At 48.0% G+C, this 20,819-nt stretch overlaps 1 protein-coding gene across 2 annotated transcripts; it reads left to right on the top strand.

Moving 5' to 3' along the window:
* Positions 1–121: 121 nt before the first annotated feature.
* acss2l (acyl-CoA synthetase short chain family member 2 like) lies at positions 122–20,657 on the top strand. 2 transcript variants are annotated; one of them, XM_056293168.1, is made up of 19 exons: positions 122–217; positions 360–512; positions 694–889; positions 3,259–3,350; positions 5,120–5,223; positions 7,342–7,414; positions 7,772–7,847; positions 9,819–9,903; positions 10,907–11,044; positions 12,064–12,234; positions 13,286–13,419; positions 16,043–16,175; positions 16,629–16,685; positions 17,033–17,113; positions 17,714–17,822; positions 17,932–18,000; positions 18,433–18,609; positions 19,401–19,475; positions 20,055–20,657. In XM_056293168.1, the coding sequence occupies exons 2-19, from the start codon at positions 386–388 to the stop codon at positions 20,180–20,182; spliced, it is 2,025 nt and encodes a 674-aa protein (XP_056149143.1). In that variant the 5' UTR covers positions 122–217; positions 360–385; the 3' UTR covers positions 20,183–20,657. The 2 variants fall into 2 exon arrangements, with proteins under 2 accessions (XP_056149143.1, XP_056149142.1); XM_056293167.1 differs by lacking the exon at positions 122–217 and having other exon boundaries at positions 279–512.
* Positions 20,658–20,819: the final 162 nt, after the last annotated feature.

The following is a 20,819-nucleotide window of genomic DNA, read 5'->3' as shown; positions in this document are numbered from 1 at the left end:
GCACACGTTGCCTCTGCTGTCAAAGTCACGGTCCCTGTCAGTGAATCCGTCGCGTTCATCCTCTGCACACCTCCACCCCCTGCTCGCAAAATAACCCGACCAACAGACCAGAAGCAAGTCCACCAATGAAAAGGTGGGAGTGCCGAGCCGTGTGCGCCGATTGGTCGCTCTAACACTAAGGCGACCACGGAAGAGCCTCCAACCCAGGGTATTAGGGGTGGGTCCTTTGAACAGATTGAAACGTAGTGCTCCAATACAAGAGGCCTTGTGGTGCTCTTACCTTGCCCCAGCACTAATAGTCAGATCAGTGGTGATTTGCGGATTAACCGATTTTCTCTCACCCTCAAATGGTATTGTAGGCCAGTCTGCATCTGTCCCTTCCACAATGGTTATTCCTCAACACATACAGGACAAGATGTACCACCCTCCAGATGACCTGCGAAGGGATGCTCATGTGCCCAATTTTAATTCCTATCTGTCCCTTTACAAAAAGTCTCTGGAGAATCCGGAAGGTAGGTCAAAAAGATTGCTGTTTTTTATGTTGCCATGTGTTTGGAACATTTACCTCATGCACTGCTCTCTCTCGCTCTCTCGCTCTCTCTCGGTCTTATTCTCTGCTTGTCAGTCTGTCATCTGATGTAATTACTAAAAGAGCCTCATATCTGCTACAGTGACATATCCCCCTTTTTGTAGCTTTCTGGAAAGAGGTTGCTGAAGAGTTCTTTTGGGAAAAGCCAGCGACAGGACCAATGTTGCAGTATAACTTTGATGTGACAAAGGGGAACATTTATGTGAAATGCATGGAGGGGGCCAAAACCAATATGTGCTACAATGTCCTGGACAGAAATGTGAAGGAAAACAACCTTGCTGAAAAGATTGCATATTACTGGTAAGTCAACCAGGATAAGTTATGGTCCTAATATGAAATACTGCCCTTAAATTATGTGAGTCATTCCAGTCAATTGTAATTGTTTACCCCCTAGACCCCAGTGCACCAAAACAAACCTCAATTACTTGAACACAGTGGTATAGTACAAATGTTTCTCTGGTCCCAAAGTCTTATTGAGATCCAGACAGAACATTTTACAGGTCCTTTATCAAAAATCTGCAAAAATCTAGCTAAGGACACATGTATCCAGGATCTAATGGGATTGACAGGGCTGTCCAGTAGAATTGTAAAAGTCCTTTAAGACTGACAAAGAAGTTGTTGTAGAGGTTTTCCTCAAACAGGAGCAAACCCTGCTTCTGTTGGCATCTTACATATGACCTCTGATGACTTCTCAACATGTGCTTAATCAGTTGTTACCTAAATACTGTCAATTTCAATTGGATTTGTAGTATTAGGGAGGTAGCCTCAAATTACAGGATCTTCACTCTGAGTTCCTCAACGGACCCTTTGGCAATGACTCTAACCATAAGGCCACACGCCCTGTATCAGTCACTATAAAGGACTTTATTCATTGCAGGTTTGTTAGTTCATATATGAGAAAATGTTTACCATGTGCAGCTGAGAAAGTTGGCAAACAAAAATTGTTGCTCTACGAGTTTGACAGGAATCAGGGTTCAAAATGGCTGCCAACCACCTCCCATGCGTTTCATATTTGCATTCTATAGTGGCACTTCGGTAATATGTGTTGATGCACCTGCTGTGCCAACATCATCATACCATGGGATGATACAATCAGTCTTTCTGCTGTGTATCTCACTGGTATCTGTTTTTTAAATATCACCTTAACTCGCTTGAAAAAAAATCACAGACTTGAGCTTTACCTGTAAAAGACCGAGTCAAGGTGAGGGCAGTGCTAATCACTTAGCTACCACCCTGTCGACATGCAGTGAAGTCTGTTGATGTGTGCGATGTTAAATAAGCCTAACGGGCCACCACCCACAGAGGAGTGAGACAGAGAGAGAGAGAGAGAGAGAGAGAGAGAGAGAGAGAGAGAGAGAGAGAGAGAGAGAGAGAGAGAGAGAGAGAGAGAGAGAGAGAGAGAGAGAGAGAGAGAGAGAGAGAGAGAGAGAGACGGAACTCTAGGGGGTTCTCTATGGGAATCGTTGACATTGAGCTAACGTGACTATGTGGTTGCATATGAAAGCAACATCACGGTTCAACATGAAGGCTCCAATGCGTCTGATGAGGGTCTCGGGGGGCCCCAAGAGTCAGATGTTTGTTTTTGTAGCGAAGTGATATTGTTTTCAACAAGCTATATCTGTGCAGTTTGAGTTTCATAACATTACTTAGTGTCGGTTACAAATGGGCTGAACAGCATATTGTCTGTCTCAACAGGCTTGACAATTTTGGCAGAAAAAGCTTTTTCCCTCAGCTGTTGCCAAGAGGCGTCATGGTCATGTGTTTGGGGACTGTGGGTGAAGCGTTACTTTCACATCGCTCACAGGAAATAAATAGGTTTATTGTCTGATAAAAATCAAATTTACAGCTTGCGGAATTCAACCTCAAGAATTATGTAAACAGCTACAACATCAGATAACTGTCAGTGGTACAAGTCATTAATTTTTCAGGCCAGACAGGTTCAACCTTTGCTATCAACACGACAGCAGTTTGATTCAAAAGCATGCCAGCTGTCATATATCACCTGCACTCATGTTGTCTTAGTTGCCTCCCGCCGTCTTTGCCACATCTCCTCGAGAGGAGAGGCGACTTACTTAGTACTGAGTTAATGATTCTACATTGACCCGATCAATCACCGGCTGACTCATTCCACCCTTCCTTTTCTGATGATAAGGTTTAATGTTTTGGTTGTTGCAGAGCCTTGGCAGATATCCGATGCCAGGGGCAAGCTTTGTGTAGGCGTGCTGCCATGCTGTTTAGTGGCCCATGAAACATGGCGCCCCATAGTTGTTCAGGCCCACTGATGACAAGCATCCAAACCAAATATAGACCCACTGACATTTGGGAACATGTTATCTCCTGGGTTGAACCTACTGGACATTTTTCATTACCTTTTGAGATGGTGCTGTTCCCCGTTTTTGATCGGTGTCCGCTGAGCTAAAGAAGTGTTTTGTTGATTGATGGTGATTTTGAATTTAGACAGAATGACAGACACTCGGGTAGTCAGATAGATGGAGCTATACCATCCATAGCGAGAGACTTGCCAGGTACACTTCATCATCTGAGCTGCACATGGTAAAGAAAATCCTTACAAAACATTGAAAGTGTCTTTCACCATTGGGAAAGATGTTTCTTCATGGGGTTATGGGTATTTTTTCCATTTTCTTATGACTGGTTAACTGTTTTCACAGGGAGGGAAACTCACCGGACCACCATATGGCCATCACCTATAGTGACTTGCTGAAGCAGGTGTGCAGGTGTGCTAATGTCCTCAAAGAGATGGGTGAGAAAGTCAAAGCTTCACTAACTGTGACACCTTCTTCAGTAGTTTCTCTACTAAAATACTGGATTTTGGGCATCCGGGTTGCGTAGTGGTCTATTCCGTTGCCTACCTACATGGGGATCGCTGGTTCGAATCCCTGTTTTACCTCTGGCTTGGTCGGGCGTCCCTACAGACACAATTGGCCGTGTCTGCGTGTGGGAAGCCAGATGTGGGAATGTGGCCTGGTCGCTGCACTAGCGCCTCCTTTGGTTGGTAGGGGTGCCTGTGCAGGAGGGAGAGGGAACTGGGGGGAATAGCAGGATCCTCCCACGCGCTACGTCCCCCCTGGTGAAACTCCTCACTGTCAGGTGAAAAGAAGCGGCTGGCAACTCCACATGTATGGGAGGAGGCATGTGGTAGTCTGCAGCCCTCCCCAGATCAGCAGAGGGGGTAGAGCAGTGACCACCGGGACGGCTCGGAAGAGGGGGGTAATTGGCCAAGTACAATTCAGAGAAAAGGGGGAACCTCCACCCCCCCCCAAAAAATACTGGGTTTCTGGGACTTAAAAGGAAAAAGGCATCATGCAAAAATAACATGCATTTGATTTTAGCAACAAAAAAAAAAATCACCAAGCATAAAAAAAAGATGTATTTAGTTAATAGATATCTTAAAAGGTCCCACATTTTCCTAGTAATTGTAGATCATTCCATATGGTCTATGCATTATGCTACTAAGTGATAGGCCAGCCCCTGGTGAGTAAAAGGGAGACTGCCCCCGCCAGCTTTGCCACGAATCCGGAAGTGAGCTGGGCCTCGTTCAGGAGGCAGTTGGGAGAGAAGAGGGCCAGCTTCTTCTCGGTGTTCATCGGAAGTGAATTTCAACCGCTTCAGCCACTTCATGGCCAGTGTTATTTGCCACGCTGCAAGTCACTTGTCACTCATAGCTGCACGAATCATCCTGAAGATGTAGATGCGATATGACGGGCGTTACCTGGTCCTCGCGAGAACCCGACCAGGCGCGGGTCTGTACCATTACCAAGCCAACGATCCGTCCGTGGCCATGTGTTACATCAGCAAAACTGGACTTCACGATTTCTCAGTGCATGAAAGTCATTTTATATCGTTCAATCGATACCCAGACTAGGCAAACCCTGTTTCCTAATACCTTTTAAGATACCTTTATGCATGCTCAATAATCCAGGTAGGAAAATCACAGCAAGTTGAATCAGTTCATCTGGACACAGTCTTTATTGAGAGAAACATTTCTTCACTCATCTAATGCCCCTTTTCCACTACATGGTCCCGGCTCGACTCGACTCGCCCTTTTTCATTTTCCGTTACTGGAAAGTACCGGCATTTTGGTAACTGTTACCACTTTTCTGGTACCACCTTTGTCGAGGTTCCAAAAAAACTGGAGCGGGTACACTGAGGGGGAACTGTTACGGTAATGGAAAACGACACGGAAGCGAGTCGAGTCGAGTTGAGCCGGTACCATGTCGTGGAAAAAGGGCATAAGTGACCTCTTCAGTCTCATCTGACTGCAGGTATCCCCACCCTTATCAACAATACAGTAGCATAATGACCGAAACCAACGATCGGTTTCATATGCAAATTGCCATGAGTAGAGTTACAATGGCCATGTGTACTAGTCACAGAGGATTGGGGAGTTGTTGCAATCACAGCATTCATCAAAATATGTCGTACCCTCGTTCTGTTGGTTGTTTAATCAGTGCCGGTGTCTCTTTATCTAAATGTTGTAAACCAATCTGTCATGTGCTCGTATTTCTGAAGGTGTGAAGAAGGGCGACAGGGTGGCCATCTACCTTCCTATGATACCGGAACTGGTCTACACAATGCTGGCCTGCACCAGGATCGGTGCTGTCCACTCCATCGTGGTAGGTAGCACAACCAGCATTAACTCAAACCTTTTTCAAAGAACTCAAGAGGAATGAAAGTATTATCGTCAAACAGTACTTGTAGATAAGGTGCAGTGTTTGTTTTAACCTGCCCGGGGCACCAGGTGAGAAGGATGCAGGGCAAATCCTTCATAATGAGTCCAGTATACTGTCAGTCAGAAACCTGTTGACACTTTCTGGGGCTCCCTCTGTTGTCCTATATGGAAAACCTAAACATAATTATTCTTTTGGCAAGAAAACAAAATCTTATGGGATACCGTGACCCAGCATTCCCCCAGGTAAGCGGCGGTTTGAGCCTGTTTCTAGCTGCGGTCCGGTTTGTCCGCGCTGATCTTGTGGTTATCAGCACAGTGGACACGGCACCTGCTCCGAACCGGGCGCTGCCTCACAGCTGGCCTCACTGAAAGTTGAAATATGGGTCAGACTTTTGCAGAGTCTGTATCCAACTTGGAAAGAGATCATAGCAATTTGAGTTTCGCCGGCAGGCTAAAAGTGTTTCATCCACGCAACCTTGCACATGTAGAGGTTAGCGTGGCCTTAAACTATCTGCAGGCTGCAACCGTGCTCCTTTTTTTATCGCCTGCACAAGGCTATTTTTGACCAATGTAAGGGGCTTCAGCGAGTCTTACTCTTTGTGTTCGAACACTTAATTGCGGTTGTTCTCCTTTGGTCAGCGTGATCATCAATTATAATGATAGGACAGGGTGCACTGGGCCAATGCCAGGACCTCTTTCTCTATCGCGATGTATAGATTACACTAGCGTTGGCATGACATGAAGTCATAGCTGAAGCCACGCTGGATGGAGTGACGTTTGCTGAGTCCAGAGTCGTCTGTGTCCTGATTCCTAATGCTGTCATCAAGTCAAGTGTCTCACCCAATACTCAAATAAGACCCCCCTAATAGATCGCTATGGGCACACACACGTTTCTCACATAACAAACACTGCTACCTCGCTGCAACATACGTATACTTTCTCCTTGTACTCAACTAATACCCCTTACAATCACATGCCGTTTATATTATCATTATTATTATATTATTATATTGCATTATTATTTATTTACATTTATATTTGTTTAAATGGGGTTATTTCAGTAGGATGTACCATATTCTTGTATGTATGTGTTTGTGTGTAAATATATCCATCCATCCATCCATTAACCAGACCGTTTTTCCTGCTCTCTCTCTCTCTCTCTCTCTCTCTCTCTCTCTCTCTCTCTCTCTCTCTCTATATATATATATATATATATATATATGGCGGTTGTTTTTTTTTTGGAAACCGTCAATGGTGTTGATGAAAGTGCTCAACAAATGAGGAGTGAAATATTAAGATAGATGTAGGGGGGAAAAAAAGGAAAATAGGGGAAAAAATAGCCAACTTGGCAGCTGGTGAGTGCACGACGCATAAAACAGGCTTGTACTGCTATGAATTAAAGTTTTTCCCCCTACGTCTATCTTTATATATATATATATATATATATATATATATATATATATATATATATAGAAATGAGGAATTTACTTGACTCACTGGATTTTATTTATTTATTTATTTTTCAAGCGATTCAAGAATAAATATATACATATATATAAAATATTGCAGCATGGTGGCACCGTGGTTCGAACCCAGGGGTAGTCCAACCTCGGGGGTCGTCCCGGGTCGTCCTCTGTGTGGAGTTTGCATGTTCTCTCCGTGTCTGCGTGGGTTTCCTGCGGGTGCTCCGGGTTCCTCCCACAGTCCAAAGACATGCAGGTCAGGGGAATCGGCGGTACTAAATTGTCCCTAGGTGTGAATGTGTGTGTGGGCCCTGTGATGGTCTGGCGGCCTGTCCAGGGTGTCTCCCCGCCTGCCGCCCAGCGACTGCTGGGATAGGCTCCAGCAACCCCGTGACCCGAATTCGGATAAGCGGCTTGGATAATGGATGGATGGATGGATGGATTTATATGCATGCTGTTTTCTCTCTCTCTCTTGGTTTCTCAGTACGCCTCCTTCTTGTTCTACTTTTTTTTTGTTTTTGCCCATTTAAGTAATTTTGCTCGTCTTCCTTTTTGTTCCCCTTCTCCCTGTATCTCCCTTACTGTCTCTCTCTCTCCAGTTTGCTGGTTTCTCCTCCGAGTCTCTGTGTGAGAGGATCACGGATGCCCAGTGCAGTATCCTGGTGACAGCGGGTAGGTTTGGGACATCAGGGCAACTGCTCGTATGACATGATGAATCCACTAATGACTTGGCCTTTACCACCCTACCTCTAAACATGACAGCGTTGTGATGGATTGTGGCCATTTGGGGTTGTAAAGATTGTTTTCACATTGTAAAGGGACTAACCATGAGTCAGACTCCCATCGGATCCCCATTAGATCCCCAGAGTCGGCATGCCTCATCATCCATCCATCCATCCATCATACCTGTCTTCGTCACTGTCTATGTTTATATATCTCTTTATCAGCTTCTCTGTCATTCTCTCTCTCTCTCACTCTCTGCTGTCTCTCTCTTGCTTCCTCTCTCCGACACAACTCTGTGTTCTACAGACGGGGTGTACCGAGGAGAAAAGCTAATCAATCTGAAACAGATCGCGGATGAGGCCCTGGAGAAGTGCAGGGATAAGTATGTCCTGTTTAAAAGTGACTCTTGTCAGGGCGTCCGGGTGGCGTAGCTGTCTATTCCATTGCCTACCAACATGGGGATCGCCGGTTCGAGTCCCTGTGTTGCCTCCGGCTTGGTTGGGCGTCCCTGCAGACATAACTGGCCGTGTCTACAGGTGGGAAGCCGGATGTGGGTATGTGTCCTGGTCGCTGCACTAGCGCCTGCTCTGGTCAGTCGGGGCGCCTGTTCAGGGGGGAGGAGGAACTGGGGGGAATAGCGTGATCCTCCCACGCCCTACCTCCCCCTGGCGAAACTCCTCACTGTCAGGTGAAAAGAAGCGGCTGGCGACTCCACATGTATGGGAGGAGGCATGTGGTGGTCTGCAGCCCTCCCCGGATCGGCAGAGGGAGGGGCTGCAACCGGGACGGCTCTGAAGACTGGGGTAATTGGCCGGATACAATTGGGGAGAAAAAGGGGGGAAATTTAAAAAAGAGTGACTCTTGTCTTAGGTGTCAGTGGCCCCTCTTCTGGACACTGCCTACCAGTAGTGTGGCCCTGGCCACACGAGTCATACACCACCAGCATGCTCGCTCCCGTGTGTTCACACATACACGTGGACACACACAAACGTGAGCGCATGCTCACATTGTTACTGATACACTTATGCACAATACAAATGCATCGCACACATACCGTACTCCACCCCGTATGTGATTGTACGCCACCCAAACCAAGCATATACTGTACGTATCCCTGCATAAAGTACACACGCACACATGCACTCCACACACACACACACACACAGGTTACACATACACACCCACACATACACACACACACACACACACACACACACACAGGTTACACATACACACCCACACATACATACATACACACATGCTCCACACATCTGAAACGCACATCTGAAACCTACACACCTACGCTTTACACTCCCACACTCAGAGCACAACAGTGAAACACACACACACACAGTTTGTACTTCTATTTTAGTCAGGACCCTTCATTGACTATATCCATTCCCTAGCCCTTAATCCAAACTCTAACCCTAACCCTAACCTAATCCTAACCTAATCCTAACATAATCCTAACCTAATCCTAATTCTAACCCTAACCTAATCCTAACCCTAACCTAACCCTAACCTAATCCTAACCTAATCCTAATTCTAACCCTAACCTAATTCTAACCCTAACCTAACCCTAACCCCAACCTAATCCTAATTCTAACCCTAACCTAATCCTAATTCTAACCCTAACCTAATCCTAATTCTAACCCTAACCTAACCCTAACCCTAACCTAATCCTAATTCTAACCCTAACCTAACCCTAACCCCAACCCTAATCCTAATTCTAACCCTAACCTAACCCTAACCCCAACCTAATCCTAATTCTAACCCTAACATAATCCTAATTCTAACCCTAACCCTAAACCCAAGTTCAACCCTAAAACAGGCCCTTAAAGAAGTGTGGACTGGCCTCACTTTGCAAAAATGTCCTCACTCTGATGGTTAAAAACTCAAATTGGTCCTCACAATGATAGAAGTACAAGTACACACAAACACACACACACACACCCTGACCAGCTGTTACCGGGGCCTTGGGGAGGCACAGGCTCTGCTCTCTGAGCCGAACTGGAAGGTTGCCGGGCAACCTGCATCTCCAAGCCACATCAGGGAGACCCAATCCTCCGGTCTCCTGTTGTGACGTGCGCGTCGGGCCATCCCGGAGGGCGTGTGAGCCGAGAAGTACGGCACCTAACGGTTATGTACTCCAAAAGCTCAAAAGGTTAGATAGGAGTGATGAGGCGTTTGTCAGTTCGAAGTAAGAAGTGCGGCGTTGTTCGATTCCACCATGCATGAAGGGCTTCAGATCTTTGATTTATGACTTGTTAAAGCGAGGCAAGCACTCAGCCGGCACGGAGAGACGTTTGTTTGGATTACGCTGCCTCTCACGGCATTTCCCATCTCCTCACAGATCATCACCTGCCGTCACCAAATGCCTTGTCGTCAAGCACCACGCGACGACAACCAAGAGCGGCGTCGCTTGCAACAAACTACAGGTAGGCATATTTTGAGGGAAGCAACCTGTATTTTCCTCCCCTCTATCCTGGCTAAGTCGTAGCTCTCAAGAGGCACGGCAGCGTGATTTCACATGCAGCTTTTATGCTCCGTCGACCAAAGCCGGTAAATACTCAATGGCACAAAACGGACCCTTCGGGGGCTGCTGCTTGCCTCCGGCATGAAAAGAACTGGGCTGGTGTTTCCTTTGTTTAATATGGTATCTATCCCCCATCCATAAAGTATACCCGAGGCTCGGCCTTTTCGGTTTTTACCGATTTACACCAAAAAAATACCCAGATTTTCACCCGGATTTTCTGTTTTCCGCGGATCCAAAAGTGGTTCCTGTTCGTGCGAGGTTATGCAACAGCCTCCCCTTGTGGCAAAATTGGGCATGCTGGGTGGCTTTGAAAAATGAAAACCGCAAATGCTGAGCCTCGAGTATACCGACCACGGTGAGCTAAACTCCAAACTCTTATCATCATGAGCTTCCACCTGTTATTCGTTCACTTTGTGTGCAGTTATTTGCGTAGCGTACAAAGATGTGTACGTTATTCAGGTTTTTATGATACGCGGACGGATGCGGTCCTTCAGACGTGTTTCTTAGCGAATGCTATCTGATGCTACCAGCGCTACGACGGTCCTCGAGAGGCCCCTCGCTCATAAAATCAAATTTTGCTCTCAGGGCAGGCACAAGAAACAGGTTGGCAGTAAACTATGCGAGACACACAAAGATTTTTCTTATACTATTTTTGAAAAATTGGTGACGGCAACCATTGCATACGCAGAAAGCGTGCAGGATTGTGGACTGCCGTTGTAACCGCTGCACATTGATCCATGTGCAGCAGGCTGCCAGAGACAGCGGGCGTTACCTGAAGAGAAATTACAGCACGTTAAATTCAGATCAGTTCAGTTTCGGCGCGGAACGCTCCAGGCGTTGTTTATGGCGAGTGGTTGCAACAAGTGGTCCCGCGTGTGGGATTCACGCTGCCTTGGTTCACTCAGACCCCGTGGGACCCGGAGTGCGACGTGTGGTGGGACGAGGCCATGAGAGACACCCCTGAGGACTGTGAACCTGAGTGGTTGGATGCCGAAGACCCCCTGTTCATTCTCTACACCAGTGGTTCAACTGGAAAGCCCAAGGTAGGACACGACTACACGCAGACTCAGGCAGTCGAGGGGAAGTCCTTATGCTTTGCACAAAAACCATCCACCCATTATCCAAACTGCTGATCCTGCTCAGGGTCGCGGGGAGGCTGCAGCGTATCCCAGCAGTCAGTGGGCAGAAGGCGGGGAGACACCCTGGACAGGCCGCCAGTCAGTCACAGGGCCATGTATAGTACAGTATATACAAAATACACAAAAACCATCAAATCAAAACAAAAGTCAAGTATATATTTTTTTGGGGGGGGGGTCCCCAATTGCCACCCCCTCTGCCGATCTGGGGAGGGCTGCAGACTACCACATGCCTCCTCCGATACATGTGGAGTGGCCAGCCGCTTCTTTTCACCTGACAGTGAGGAGTTTCACCAGGGGGGGGTGTAGCGCGTGGGAGGATCACGCTATTCCCCCCCAGTTCCCCCTCCCCCCGGAACAGGCGCCCCGACCGACCAGAGGAGGCGCTAGTGCCGCAGCTAGGATTCATACCCACATCCGGCTTCCCACCCGCAGACACGGCCAATTATGTCTGTAGGGACGCCCGACCAAGCCGGAGGTAACAGAGGGATTCGATCCGGCGATCCCCACGTGTTGGTAGGCAACGGAACAGACCGCCACGCCACCCGGACGCCCCCCATTTTGTTTTGTTTTTTTAAGCAATCAGGCTTAACTGAGTTGCTGGCGTTGGACTGTTGTGTTACAGAGAAATACACAGTAAAACCCATGCGAGACTGAATTGTGTGCTCTCTCTTTCCCTCTGTCTGTCTTGCTATTCACCTCTCCATCTCACACAGACACACACACACACACACACACGCACGCACACACACACACACACACACACACACCCCTCCATACGTGTTCCCTCCACAGGCTGGCGCACAGTGGAGGCTCTATTGTTCTTGCCGTCTGCTGCTGGATGACTGATTGTCATTCAATGTGTGTGTGTGTGTGTGTGTGTGCGTGTGTGTGTGTGTGCGTGTGTGTGTGTGTGCCCTGTACAGGGTGTTCTCCACACGGTAGCTGGGTACATGCTTTACACGTCACTGACCTTCAAGTATGTCTTTGATCATCACCATGACGACGTGTACTGGTGCACGGCTGACATCGGCTGGATCACCGGACACTCCTACATCACCTACGGCCCGCTTGCCAACGGCGCCACCAGCGTGATAGTGAGTAGAAGGGGTTTCTCTTTTTTTTTTCCTTACACCTTTTAAAAGTTGTCAGTGTTGACCAGGGGTAAGAATCCGATGATGTCACAGTCCAGCGCTGAACTCCAGAGTAAACATTCAAACGGGAAACCGGTTCAGACGGCAGGCTAACGTGCCCAGTGTGCTCACCTGCTGCTGGTCACTGTGGGGGACGTCAGGCCACGCCGTCATGAATCTACAGGCCCGTCTCTTGGGCAGCACCTCTGACTGGGCTACTCACACCAGCTGTGACAGGGCTGACCCCGTAAATGGGAGCATGCCTACTGGTTTATCAAGTGGACGTAAGAGTATATCTTCATGGGGCGTCTAGGTAGCGTGGCGGTCCACTCCGTTGCCTACCAACACGGGGCTCGCCGGGTCGAATCCCCGTGTTGCCCCCCCCCCCCCGGCTTGGTCGGGCGTCCCTACAGACACAATTGGCCGTGTCTGTCGGTGGGAAGCCGGATGTGGGTATGTGTCCTTGTTGCTGCACCAGCGCCTCCTCCGGTCAGTCGGGGGCGCCTGTTCGGGGGGGAGGGGGAACAGGGGGGGAATAGCGTGATCCTCCCACACACTATGACTCCCCCCTGGTGAAACTCCTCACTGTCAGGTGAAAAGAAGCAGCTGGCGACTCCATATGTTTCGGAGGAGGCATGTGGTAGTCTACAGCACTCCACTGGATCGGTAGAGGGGGTGGAGCAGCAACCGGGACGGCTCGGAAGAGTGGGGTGATTGGCCGGGTACAACTGGGGAGAAAAAGGGGGGGTATCAGGGGTGTGGGGGGGTATATCTTCATAATCCTGCTAGGAGAAAGTTTGTGTATCGTATGCATAAGCCATTTACTCTCTGCTAGTCAGTGGATTCTTTAGTCCAGCTCTTCTGAACCACAAGAGCCCTCAAGTAGGAACCGGTAGTGTAACTTGGCCATTGTTAGTGGCGATGGTCTACTCAGCGAGCCACACACAAGCACGATATATGTGATGTTTATATGTTTGAGTGTGTGTGTGTGTGTGTGTGTGTGTGTGTGTCCCAGTTTGAAGGTATTCCCGTCCACCCTCACGCGGGCCGGTTCTGGGAGATCATCGAGAAGTACAACGTGACCAAGTTCTACACAGCACCCACGGCCATCCGCCTGCTGATGAAGTATGGAAAGGAACCCCTGCTCAAGTAAGACCTCGCATAGTCACGAGCACCGAAAACCGTACATAAAAAAAAAATAAATCTGTCTGTGTTTTAGATCTGCTCCCTTTCAAAGCGTGGTAGGATCTGATGCAGTTTGTGTGACAACGCATTCCCTCTGAAAAGTCACTATTCAGAGTAAACAGTTTTGCGGCCTGGGTTGGTCCGGTGTTTGAGATTGATACCACTGGAGGTATATGTTCATAAACTGGCTTTAAGGCCAAACATTCTCCCTTGGGTCTCCCTTAAGCACTTCTTACTAACTTGGTAAAGAGATGACAAACAGCGGCCTGATGTATGACATGCTCTTAAAAACTATTCGTCCATAATGGTATCTGCCTCTTTCACAAGAAAAGCGCTCCCCAACAACCTTTGGATTACATAGGGGGGTCCAAAATGGTGATTTCCTATGCAACAGTCTGTGCAGTAGATCAGAAGCTGCAGATTTACCAATACACCCGTACTCACTTCATGAAGAATATATATATATATACGTATATCCATCCATCCATCCATCCATTCCATTATCCAAACTGCTTATCCTGCTCTCAGGGTCAGAGGGATGCTGGAGCCTATCCCAGCAGTCATTGGATGGCAGGCGGGGAGACACCCTGGACAGGCCACCAGGCCATCACAGGCCCCCCCACCCCCCCACACACAGCTAGGGACAATTTAGTATGGCCGATTCACCTGACCTACATGTCTTTGGACTGTGGAAGGAAACCGGAGCATCCGGAGGAAACCCACGCAGACACGGGGAGAACATGCAAACTCCACACAGAGGACGACCTGGGACGACTCCCAAGGTTGGACTACACCGGGGCTCAAACCCAGGACCTTCTTGCTATGAGGTGACTGCGCTAACCACCGCACCACCATGCCTCCATATATATATATCTCCTTCTCGCTCTTTTCCGGGTAGTGTATGTCTTCCTCAAGTTCTGCACAGTATCGTAGCTGTCCCTAGGACTGCACTCTTCTGGACAGAGACCTCAGATGTTGTTCCTGGAATCTGCTGGAGCCACTCTCCCAGTTTGGGGGTCACAGCCCCTAGTGCTCCTATTACCATTGAGACGACTGTGGATTTCACCTTCCACATCTGATCTAGTTCTTCCCTCAGCCCTTGGTATTTTTCCAGCTTCTCATGATCTTTCTTCCTGATGTTGACGTCGCTCAGGACCGCTACATCGATCACTACTGCTGTCTTCTGTTCCTTGTCGACCACCACAGTATCTGGTTGGTTAGCCAGCATCTGCTTATCAGTCTGGAACTTGAAGTCCTACAGGATCTTAGCTCTGCCATTCTCAACCACCTTTGGTGGGGTCTTCCATTTGGCCTGGGGGACCTCCCGTCTGTATTCAGTACAGATGTTCCTGTACACTATCCCAGCCACTTGGTTCGGCCTTTCCGTGTACGCTTTCCCAGCTAGCATCTCACACCCTGCTACTAAGTGCTGGACTGTCTCAGGGGCGTCTTTGCACAGCCTGCATCTTGGGTCTTGTCTGGTGCGGTAGACCCCTACCTCAATCGTTCTGGTTCTGAGTACCTATTCTTGTGCTGCTATGATCAGATCCTCTGTGCTGTCCTTCAGTCCAGCCTTTTCTAGCCGCTGGTAGGATTTCGAAATATCAGCCACGTCTTCTATATGTCGATGGTACAGCCCATGGAGGGGCTTGATCTTCCATGATACCTCCTCTTCTTCTTCCTCCGCACGTCTGCTGCCTGAGGTACTCACTCAGCAGTTCATCCTGGGGGGGCCTCTTTCTCTCTTTTTTTTTAATTAAAATTTCTGATTTCTCTCAGTGGCCAATCGCTCCCTATTCTTAGTTCAAACACCCACCCTCGTATTGTATGCCTTCGCCAACTGCATCTCTCCGGCTGGCAGTCTCGAAGGAGACGCCTCGCCACTTCCGTGACAAGGTGAATCCAGGCCGAACCACTGCTTTTTCCGACACACACAGAGACGCATTCATGTGACGAACACAAGCCGACTCCGCCCCCCTCCCGAAGACAGCGTTGCCAATTATTGCTGCTTCATTGAGTCCGGCCATAGTCGGATCTGACGAGACCGAGGTGTCAACCCCGGTCCCCAGTGGGCAACTGCATCGACACAAAGCCGATGCTTTGACTGCTACACCACCGCGGACCCGGGGGGGGGGGCTCTTTCTGATGTACTCATGGATTTTCCTTGTTTCATCCTGTTCCCTGTTTTTTATATATATATATATATATATATATATATATATATATATATATAAAAATCACAGCAACAGCCAGCTCTGTCATAGCACGCGGTGTTCTAATGAAATAGTCGGAGCGAAGCACTTTGCCCTGGACTCATAGTTGGGTTTCCTCGCAAACAGTATTGGAAATCCCCGCTTAAGAAAACTGTCAATATTTATTTCAAAGAGCCGCTGCTGGCCAAGAGGAAAACAAACACTCTTTTTGTGTGATCTGCAGGACGGCAGTAGGGAGAGTTATTCTCTATTCCCCGCTCAGTTCTGTTTTGAATCCAATGCTAAAGCACAGCCTCTCTGATCTCACATCAGCTCCCCCGGCACATTAACCCACCTAATTAGCGCCCAATTATTTACTACACCTCTACCGCCAGGTATGACCTTTCCAGCCTGAGGATTCTGGGTACCGTCGGCGAGCCGATCAACCCGGAGGCGTGGCACTGGTACCACGAGGTGGTCGGTCAGGGCAGGTGCCCCGTGGTCGACACTTTCTGGCAGACCGAGACGGTGAGTGTTGGGTAATTTGCTCCTCCTGCTCAGGATAAGAGATAAGATTAATTCCCGTGGGGAAATTCATCATCTGCATTTAACCCATCCCAACACACACACACACAGGAAGCAGTGGGCAGCCAGCATTCAGCACCCACTTGGGTGCAGACAGGAGTATTAACCTAACATGGTGATCCACTCTTCCTTACTCTCTAACTGCAAATTGTGATGAGATGGACCAATATTCACAGATGGTGATAAAACCCGGCTAAATATAATGTGTAATCTGGACATCTGGAGGGACAGACGCATTCACAGTCACATTCACGCAGCGGTGTTCTATTTCCAGCTTCAGTCAGCAGTCCTGTGAGGATTCATACAAGTTCACCGAATGACCATTTACTGTGAAAAATGTGAATTTACAATCAACTGTCAGCAGATATTGATCTGTTTTCTTCCTTCCCTCTGCAGGGAGGTCATGTGTTGACTCCGCTGCCCGCTGCCACACCACTGAAACCAGGCTCTGCCGTAAGCAAACGCCTCCTTCAACACCCAGCCTTGCTCCTACACAGTTTTCTGTGAATCTCAAAAATTACTCCCATACCTCCCCCTCAGTTTCTATCAATAGAAGATATGCTGTCAAGTAAGTGTAGCGCCTCCTGTGCTGCAGGGAAACGTTGCTTTCCACTGGTTTGATTCATAGCTATGCATCTGTAGAGCTCCTGCTAACTGAAACCAAAATAGCAGGAGAGCTGAAGTTAGCTGCTATCTGGGATAGATGTGCGGCCACACGGGGGTCGCTTATCAGGGGCTGCTTAAAAAAGATGTAGTGTTCTCCATGAAAACTGACACGGAAGCTCATTTTCACACATCAGACATTTCCTTTCTTCGGGGTGGAGCCCACCATCCTCAACGAACACGGAGAGGAGCTGGAAGGCGAGGCTGAAGGCTATCTGGTCAGTTCAACTTATCACACCTAAAAACCTCAATTTAAATTATTATTAGCATGTATATTTTTCATTTTAACAATAACTATAAATAACTATAACTATTATTCCCATTGAACAAGTTATTTATATCATTATCAGTGGTAGTGGTAACAGTAGTGGTGGTGGTAGTAGTAGTAGTAGTGGTGCTGTTAGTAGTAGTAGTAGCAGTACTGGTATTAGTAGTGGTAGTAGTAGTGGCAGTGGTAGAAGTGGTAGTGGCAGCAGTGGTATTAGTAGTGGTGGTCGTGGTAGTAGAGGTAGTGGTGGTATTGGTAGTAGTAGTAGTTGTAATGGTACTAGTAGTGGTAGTCGCAGCAGTAGTAGTGGTAGTAGCAGTAATAGTAGTGGTAGTAGCAGTAGAAGTGGTCATAATAGTAGTAGTAACAGTAGTAATGGTAGTGGTAGTAGCAGTAGTACTGGTGGTAGTAGTAGTAGAAGAAGTGGTAGTAGTAGTGGTGGTAGTACTAGTAGTAGTAGCAGTGGCAGTGGTATTGGTAATAGTAGTGGTAGTAGTAGCGGTGGTAGTAGCCATATTGCTCTGTGTCTACATGCTTGCGTGTGTTGCAGGTGTTCAGAAGACCCTGGCCAGGCATCATGCGTACCGTGTACCGAAACCAAGAGCGCTTCGAGAACACGTACTTCAAGAAGTTCCCTGGCTTCTATGTGACCGGGGACGGTAGGCCCGATCAAACGCCGTGACATCTAAATACCCAACAGCCTCTCATGCAGGGGTTTAGATATGAACACCAGGTGGTCATACGTCACTGCGTTTCCCTCTCTCCCAGGCTGCAGGCGCGATAAAGACGGCTACTACTGGATCACAGGGCGGATAGACGACATGCTAAACGTGTCAGGTACTGCTCGGTGTTACAGCCTGATACCATCAATGCCGTTTCTGATAACCTCTCAGCTGGACGCCTGTCCGGTATGATTAGGGTGTTGTTGGGATATTCTGCACAGTAACCAAGAGCTGCTGGTACACCGTTGTGTAATATTACTGCAGTCGGTACATGTTCAGGTGGCGTGCCACAGTGCAAATCACTTCAACGCAGTGGCGGGTTTGAAATCACTTACTAATCCACAATTTTACAGACTTTTGTATTAGCTGTTTTCACGTACTATAGTCTCATGTTCTTTTACCCGCTTCAATATTCTGTGAGCCTGTTTGACATCACGATTGTTGCTCTTCCTTCTGCATCGTCTGAAGGGTTTTGTGACTCTTTCATTTGTTCTTGAGAAAAGTGTGGTCTTTCCGTGATATGGTTCGGTAAACCTGTGTCACACAGGGCACCTGATGAGCACCGCAGAGGTGGAGGCGGCTTTGACGGAGCACGCAGCCGTGGCGGAGGCTGCCGTCGTCAGTCGGCCTCACACAGTGAAGGGAGAGTGTCTGTACTGCTTTGTCACTCTGAAAGACCACAGAGAGTTCAACCACAGCCTGGCGGAGGAGCTCAAGGGACTGGGTGAGAGAGAGAGAGCGAGAGAGAGAGAGAGAGAGAGAGAGCCAGAGTGAGTGAGAGAGCGAGTGAGCAAGATTGAGTGAATGAGCGAGAGTGAGTGAGTGAGCGAGTGAGTGAGCATATGAGCAAGTGAGAGTGAGTGAGCAAGTGAGCAAGAATGAGTGAGTGAGTGAGCGAGCAAGAGAGTGAGAATGGGTGAGTGAGTGAGCGAGAGTGAGTAAGTGAGTGAGCAAGCAAGAGAGTGAGAATGGGTGAGTGAGTGAGCGAGAGTGAGTGAGTGAGCGAGCAAGAGAGCGAGAATGGGTGAGTGAGTGAGCGAGAGTGAGTAAGTGAGTGAGCGAGCAAGAGAGCGAGAATGGGTGAGTGAGCAAGAGAGCGAGTGAGCGAGAATGGGCGAGTGAGCGAGCGAGAGTGAGTAAGTGAGTGAGCGAGCAAGAGAGCAAGAATGGGTGAGTGAGTGAGCGAGAGTGAGTAAGTGAGTGAGCGAGCAAGAGAGCAAGAATGGGTGAGTGAGCAAGAGAGAGTGAGTGAGTGAGCATGTGAATGAGCGAGAGTGAGTGAGCAAGAGAGAGTGAGTGAGTGAATGAGCATGTGAGCGAGTGAGAGTTAGTGAGCGAGCAAGAGAGTGAGAATGGGTGAGTGAGCAAGAGAGCGAGTGAGCGAGAATGGGCGAGTGAGCGAGCGAGAGTGAGCGAGCAAGTGAGGGAGTGAGCGAAAGACATAGTACATACAGGACATGTACAGACAGACAGATTCCATCTTGTTTGTGATTTCTTACTCATTCTGATTTTCAGTGAGAGAAAGAATCGGACCAATCGCGACACCAGACTTCATCCAGAACGCTCCGGCGCTGCCCAAAACTCGCTCAGGTAACTTGTGCGGTTTCTCTGAGAGCAGCACCGGCCAGGAGGTGCGAGCGGAGGACCGGTGCTCCGTGTCATCTCTGGCCGCTGCTGCAAATCTCACAACCATTTGGGGAAGAGAACAACAGACCAGAGTCGACGCTCATCATGTAGTCACTGTAATCACCATGATGAATGACTTACTGTTGCAGATATTCTTTTGTTAAGGACTTCAAAGGATTATCTGGACCGAAACGAGCCAAACAGAAAGTGTCATTAACATCTGAAACCATTTGGTAATTAGAAGCTTCTGAGGGAAACAACGTTGTTTTCCACAGAGGCTGAGGGTTATATAATATCCATGTACACGCCTTCGCAGGCTGAAGCAAAATTGGTGTGAGCTGAACTGGGTCGAGATTTAGACCACATGTGGGGCTCATGCCCGCTTTGGCAGATCAGACTGGTGCCAGTTTCCTTTTTTGACTGTCGAGTTATTTATTTTCCAAAACATATACTTTTCCTGTTCGCATCTGCCAACAGCCTCTGATGGATGTGTGTTTCTGCTGAGAACATGCAGTTCTGCTGACGGCCCGTTTTCACTTGCAGGGAAAATCATGAGGCGAGTTCTGCGGCAGATCGCACGCAACGAAAGCGACCTGGGCGACCTTTCAACTCTGGCCGACCCCAAAGTGGTGGAAGTGCTTTTCAGCCAGAGGTGTCAGGCCACGTCTTAAGCGAGGACGTCTCTCTGGGTCTACAAAGACATAAGATGGGGCGGACGAACTAAAATGTCGATCCGCTGGTCCGTGACGAGGCCCCTGGATTTTCCATGAACTCTTTGGACTGGGATCAGAAAAAAAGGGACTACTGAGTTTGAGGTGTAGGGGGAGGTCTTTCAGAAGGGCAAAATAATGTCAAAAAAAAAACTCAGAGACAGTTGATGATTCTGTTAAAAACAGCTCAAGTGTTGTGCTCAGTTTCTGTTTTCTAGTTAAAATAGCATGAAGCTGTCCATTTACAGTATTGTTTGACACAGAAATGGTGTTGATTAGATTTGTTGTTAGTCCAGAATGTCAGACGGTGAAAAAGTCATTCATATCTGAATCACAGTCCACTTTATTGGCCAAGTGTACCTCTGCATATGAGGAATTTGACTCCCAACGCACAGCTTCTAGCACTTGCAGACTCACACACACACACACACACACACACACACACACACACACAAATATATATATATATATATATATATATATATATAGATAGATAGATAGATAGATAGATATAGCTTTTTTCTTATCATTCAAACCTGATGTTGCTCTTCGTCTCTCTGTTCTCAAAGGGGTTTCTTACTCAGACCCAGTTTTCCAA

This window comes from Lampris incognitus, chromosome 14 (assembly GCF_029633865.1).
Source record: "Lampris incognitus isolate fLamInc1 chromosome 14, fLamInc1.hap2, whole genome shotgun sequence".
NCBI classification, from domain to species: Eukaryota; Metazoa; Chordata; class Actinopteri; order Lampriformes; family Lampridae; genus Lampris; species Lampris incognitus.
Note: the sequence above shows the minus strand (reverse complement) of the source record. Positions and strands in the feature narration are given on the sequence as shown.